The following is a 6744-nucleotide window of genomic DNA, read 5'->3' on the forward strand; positions in this document are numbered from 1 at the left end:
CTGTGTGCTTTATGATGCTACTTTTCATAAAAATAATTGTGATTCTTGGCTAGATGTTATTTTACTAGATAGTGAGCGTAAATTGGTGTTCTTTACAAAATCTGATGCTCCATCCATTGATGGTCATGATTATCTACTCTGTGAGTATCTGCTTAAAAATTCTAAGCAAACAGGTAAAACAATTGAATTCAGGAACATGAAAAGCTGTGATCGGGCATCATTGGGAAATTTATTTTTGGACTTACTTAAATTAGATACTGAATTGATTAACACTTCTGATCCTAATAAACTGCTTGATACTTTGATAACTCAAGTTTTATCTGCACTGGATCTTCATGCACCTGTACAAATAAGAACAATTGCTCGAAACAGCAACCCCTGGTTTACCAAGGAGTTGAAAATTGAATGCGAGCAGCGGGATGCAATTTACAAGAGAGCCAAAAGAAGTCGAGACCTTAATTTACTTGCCTTGTAAAAATCAAGAAGAAAGGAGTTGAAGCATCAGTTGAATTATGCCCGTGAAGAATATTTAAAAACTGCCTTATCAAATCTACCTTATGGTTCAAGTGTTTGAAGTAAGTTGAAACATCTTGGGTTGATAAAATCAAATTCATCTTCACCACTAAACTTCTTTGATCCTTTGGAACTAAATCAGTACCATGCTAACATAGAAGCATCCACCTTGCGATGCTAATTTTGTTGATCTATTATCTATGGAATACACAAGGCAAGTTGAATGCTCATTCAAATGGACTCCGATTAATATTGTCGATGTTACCTATGCATAGCAACTTACTCTATCTAAATCTACAGGGAAAAGTCTTGACGGGTTGGATCTAAGATGGTTAAGAGATCATCTTTCTAAAATTTCACTCTTTCTCACTGCTTTATTGAACCCTTCGTTAGTCGTGCTATGAGCGCAGCGCCGCCTAACAACTATTCAACCTATAGAGACTCGCTACAGTGCGAGCGAGAAACTAAAAAAGACGCGACCGACGAAGGGTTAATAGATCTCTTGATACTTGTATTTTCCCTGACATCTGGAAGATCATCAACATCATTCCTTTAAACAAGGTTACTTCCCCCAGATCTTTGTCTGATACTCGACCAGTTGCGAACCTGTCGCACTTAGCCAAAGTATTCGAAAGGATTATTGCAAATCAGGTGGCATCGTACTTAGCAGATAACGAGCTACTCGACCCTTTCCAATCGAGGTTCAGAAAAAATCACAGCACCCAGACAGCCTTATTAAAACTCACTGATGATATTCGGCAGGCGATGGATAATAATCAGCTCACCATATTGGTCTTATTTGATTTATCTAAAGCTTTTGATTTTGTTGATCCTAAGACCATTATGATTGCTCTTTTTGAGCTGGGTTTTTCAATGAATACAATCACGTGGTTCTCTTCTAACCTCTCAAATCGGTCACAATCGATAATTAATGATCTTGGACTTCCTATACACCCGGGAAAAAATGATCAGGCCTGACCATGCCTGTTCATGTATGATCAGGCCTGAAATTAGACCTGATCATGCCTGTTCATGTATGATCAGGCTTGAAATTAGACATGATCAGGCCTGATCATACCTGTCCATGCCTGTTCATGTCTGAGGCGTTAAATACACTCAGGCCTGTTCATGTCTGTTCATGCTTGACCATGTCTATTCATGTCTGAAGCGTTATATGCGTTCAGGCCTGATCATACCTGTCCATGCCTATCCATGTCTGTTCATGCATGTTCATGTCTGAAGTGTTAAATATGCTCAGGCCTGATCATACCTGTCCATGCCTGTTCATGTCTGAAGCTTTAAATACGTTCAGGCTTAATCATGTCTGTTCATGCATGTTCAGGCCTGATCATGTCTGTTCATGTCTGTTCATGTCTGAAGCGTTGAATAAGCTCAGGCCTGATCAGGCCTGTTCATGCCTGGTTATGTCTGTTCATAGATATAAAATTTTTTTGACCAAGATTCTATCACGTATAACCCGGGAAAAAAGGATCAGACCTGATCAGACATGAACAGGCATGAGTCTTAAGACTTTCAGTACTTGAAGTTCGTACGAGACCTACTTTTCAACTCAATCTCTTAGGTCAACAGGTAACGAGGCGAACTTTCAAGCGTAAGGTCCACGGTTCGAATCCTAGACACTCCCACATTTTTTATTTTTTTTCATTTTTATAGAAATAATTACACCGGCACACAAAAAAAAATAAGTTCTCTGTACTTTTGACGGGACCGATTTATTCCCATGTATTTTGACCCGCTAAATCCGAATCCGAGGTCCGTTTAACCCGTACACCCTCAGATTTTTAGAAAACTTTAAAAAACCTCAAAAATACACAAAAATCAACCGTTTTTTAAATTTATAAATTTTTTTAACCCTAACTAAGCATGATTTTCATGTATTTCGGTCCTCTACATACTAACTTGAAGTTTATTTAAAACATTAGCCATTTAAAGTCTGAGTAAATTCCAAAAAACCCCAAAAAATTGCAAAAAAGCAAAAAAATTCTTAGTATTGTGATGAAAAAAATTTTATAGGGCTAAATAAATAATTATTTTCATGTATGTTTATCTGTCACATATAATTCTCGAACATCCATGGCTCAGACATCTCTAAAATTTTAAATAAATGGCAAAAATTCCCAAAAAATCGAAAAAAATAAAATTTGGTATATCAAAAATCATTTTTTAAATCGAAATAAATAAAAAAAATCATATTGTTCGATCTGTGATATATATATATAAAAAATATTTTGGCCTAAAACATAAAAAAATTTTAATATGCTTCAAAAAATTTTTTTCATCACAACACTAAGAATTTTTTTGCTTTTTTGCAATTTTTTGGGGTTTTTTGGAATTTACTCAGACTTTAAATGGCTAATGTTTTAAATAAACTTCAGGTCAGTATGTGGAGGACCGAAATACATAAAAATCAAGCTTAGTTAGGGTTAAAAAAATTTATAAATTTAAAAAACGGTCGATTTTTGTGTATTTTTGAGGTTTTTTAAAGTTTTCTAAAAATCTGAGGGTGTACGAGTTAAACGGACCTTGGATTCGGATTCAGCGGGTCAAAATACATGGGAATAAATCGGTCCCGTCAAAAGTACAGAGAACTTTTTTTTTGTGTGCCGGTGTTATATATAATTGTATATAGTTATGCATAATTATAGATAATTATATAGGACCATTTTTTATATATAATTGTTTTACCAGAATGGGCATGAACAGGCATGAACAGGCATGAACAGACCTGATCAGACCTGAACATGCCTGACCAGGCCTGGTCAGGCATGGTCATTTTTCATGTCTGATCAGGCCTGAACATTTTTTCCCGGGCAGTTATTAAAAACTACATCTGGTGTTTTTCAAGGGTCAGTACTTGGACCGATCTTATTTCTGATTGTCATGAATTCGGTAGTTAAATGGCTAGCATCTTGTAGACACGGATTATTTGCTGATGACAAATACATGTATCTGCATTTCTTTATGTATCAGCTGCATGGAGCTGTTGGGCAAGTAAATACTGATGCTCAATCAGTAGCTCACTGGGCAAGAGAGCGTGGGTTGGAGATAAATTTGTCAAAATCTAAGGCTATGATTCTAGGGTAAAATAGCAAGTTGAGTCAGCTAAAAGATATAGATCTACCTTCGATTGTAGTCGATGGTGTTATCATACCTTATGTGAACTCAGATAAGTGCTTGGGAGTGCATGTAAGTAAAAATTTGTCTTGGAAATGTCATGTTTCACAAAAAATTAATAAAGTAAATTCAGTTTTGCACTGCCTTAAGATCCGTAAAAATATCTTTTCAACTAATGTAAGAAGATTATTGGTGTTAGCAACCATTCTATCATTAATTGATTACTGTACAGTAGTACTCATTGATTCTAATTGTGAAGATGACCTGAAACTACAACGAGCTGTGAATAGCACAATAAGATTTATTTATGGCCTTAAAAAACATGAACATACTACTCCGTATCGCCGTGAACTGGGATGGTTGTCCATCAAATGCCGTAGATTATATTACATGGCACGATACTTTTATAAATTACTGGAGGTAGGCAAACCTAGGTATTTACGAGACTTATTTATGGAGGATACTGATGTTCAGCACTCGAGCAGATTGGCATCAAAAAAGCATTCCTGCTTCAAAATGCTCCATTTTACAACTACCTACTTTAAAAAGTCCTTCTTGGTGATGGTAATAAGATTCTGGGATGGGCTACCTGGTGACATAGTTAATTCTAGCAGCTTAAAAGTGTTCAAAAATAAAATCATTGATTGTCTTCTGGATCTTGATAAATAACATGACTCTTGATGAAGGATAATTTGATCTCAAATATTATTTAGTGTTATGAAGTTATTCAGAGCTCGATTTACTTTTATTCTCATTTTCACTAAGTTTCACCGAAAAATATAATTTTTTAAGTTAGCCTTAGTATACATTAGAGCTTCAATAGAAATAAGTGTTAAAAGTGAAGTTGTTACTTTAATCAAAGTTTATATAAATTTTTCTTTTTCTTTTTTTTTTTTTTTTATTATATATTGTTACTAAATAACCTCAAGTTTATGTTATAGTGTTATGTACTTGCATTTACTTTTTAAACTGGTACTATTATGTATTCATCGTGTATTTAAAATTGGCATTTGGCCTATTGCCTTGGCATAACAAAAACGAATCAATTAATCAATCAATCTCTCTCTCGATTATTGTTCCTGTTAACAAGGTGTCCAATCCCACGAGTGTGCAGAATTACAGGCCTATCGCGCTACTTCAAGTCTTGAGCAAAGTTTTGGAGACATTGGTGTTTGACCAGATCGAGAAGTACCTAGCTGAACATGATCTTCTTGATCCCCTACAATGTGGATTTAGAACTAGGCACAGTACCCAGACGGCTCTTATCAAGTTGGTCAATGACATCTGGTTCAACATGGATAAACGCATGGTCACTCTTTTGATCCTGTTTGACTTCTCCAAGGCTTTTGATACAGTTGATCCTGATTTCTTAATCCGAAAGCTTGTGATAATAGGATTCTCAGAGTCAGCTACCAACCGGATAGCTTCATATCTAACTGGTTGATCCATAGCTGTTAAAACCACTGATGGAAATATCACTGACTGAATCCATACCAATGTTGGTGTCCCCCAAGGTTCAATTTTGGGACCGCTACTGTTTTCACTCTTCATTAACGACATTGGAATGTGCATCAGGTCCTGCGAATGTCTTCTGTATGCAGATGATCTTCAAATCTATTTGGGATGTCTACCGCATGAATTGGATGGGTTTGTCCAGCTAATAAATGATGATATTGCTAGTATACATACTTGGGCTATTGCAAATCGCCTGAAACTTAATTTCAGCAAGACCAAGGCTATTCTGTTTGGATCTGCTTCTTACATCAATATGATTGATCAGTCGACCATCAAACTTGGTTGCAACGGTGCAGAGATCCCCATTGAATCATCTATCAGAAACCTTGGTGTCTAGATGGACTCCAAGTTAACCTTTGAAAATCATGTGAAGCATATCTCGGCCAAAGTTAACTCCACTCTTTACCAACTGTGTGGGCTACGCAATTACACTGATGTCAGCATGCGTAAAACTTTGGTAAATGCTCTTTTGCTACCTCATATCAATTACTGTGCAGCTGTTTATCGTGGCATTGGCTCTGGTGATGACCTTAAACTTCAGAGGTTGGTAAATAAAGAAGTCAGGTATATTCTGGGTCTGCCCTGGGACTCACCTATCACCCAAGCCAGAGTAAGTCTAGTTTGGCTCTTTGTTAGCATGGCCAGAGCACTTGCGGTCTTAATAATTGTACGTATGGCTCTTATCGAACGTGCACCTTCCTACCTAACTAAACGGTTGGCAGTATACTCTGCATCCAGGTTGTTGAGGAATCAGGCAGACTCTAATAGATTGATCATACCTAATCATCGCACTCAGGCTTACAAATTCGCATTTGCTGTTGCAGCTCCATATCTTTGGAACGGCTTGCCAGAAGCCCTGAGGTCGATACGCAATGCCTCGACGTTTAAAACTGGGTTGACATCCTGGCTGCGGACGACTGACGAGTCATGCGCGACAAAATTCATTTCAACGTGATCATACTCACAGATATAGCATACTCTTTTTTTCTTCTGTATGTAAATAATTTGCTTATAATTTTTTATTATTCTATTAATCAATTGTATTTTTGTTCAACCACTCTAGGCAATAAAGCTATTATCTAATCTAATCGAATCTCTTTTTCTCTCTTTCTATTTGTCCGTCTCCCATTTGCTCAAGTTTCTTTTTAGCTTATACTGAACCGATTCATGCAAGTATTTATAAATTATTCATTTGTATTATAAATTAAGTAATATTTTTTGTATAAATCATCTGTATTTGATAAATCAAGTTTTTAAATCGTTAGAAAACTTTTTGTCACAATTCTTAGAACAGGTCCCAGGTAAAAAAATAACTTTATTTTGACTTTTTTGACTTGAAAAATCACGCTAAACGTAAGTCAAAACTGAGATTTAATTTTCAAAGAATACTTACTTTTTCTAAAATTATTTGAATTATATTTCAAAATTTAGATAAATTATCATTTAATGGTTTTTGTTATAAATTTCATTTTTAATTACAGAAATATAAAATATTAAATTAATTACTATGAGTACTACATCAATTTTATATGTTAGGGTGATTCAAAAAACAAACAAATTTTTGTTTTCTTCCAAACAGGT

The 6744-nt window shown here is 35.5% G+C and overlaps 1 protein-coding gene across 1 annotated transcript; it reads left to right on the forward strand.

Moving 5' to 3' along the window:
• The first annotated feature begins 5605 nt into the window (after positions 1-5605).
• On the forward strand, positions 5606-6118 carry LOC130663190 (uncharacterized). Its single transcript, XM_057462307.1, has one exon. It carries the CDS (start codon positions 5606-5608, stop codon positions 6116-6118), a length of 513 nt encoding a protein of 170 aa, XP_057318290.1.
• Positions 6119-6744: the final 626 nt, after the last annotated feature.

Source organism: Microplitis mediator, chromosome 2 (genome assembly GCF_029852145.1).
Source record: "Microplitis mediator isolate UGA2020A chromosome 2, iyMicMedi2.1, whole genome shotgun sequence".
NCBI lineage: Eukaryota > Metazoa > Arthropoda > Insecta > Hymenoptera > Braconidae > Microplitis > Microplitis mediator.

Excerpts from the sequence above, each read along its gene's own strand:
- LOC130663190 (XM_057462307.1), top strand. The coding sequence starts at position 5,606 with ATGCGTAAAACTTTGGTAAATGCTCTTTTGCTACCTCATATCAATTAC.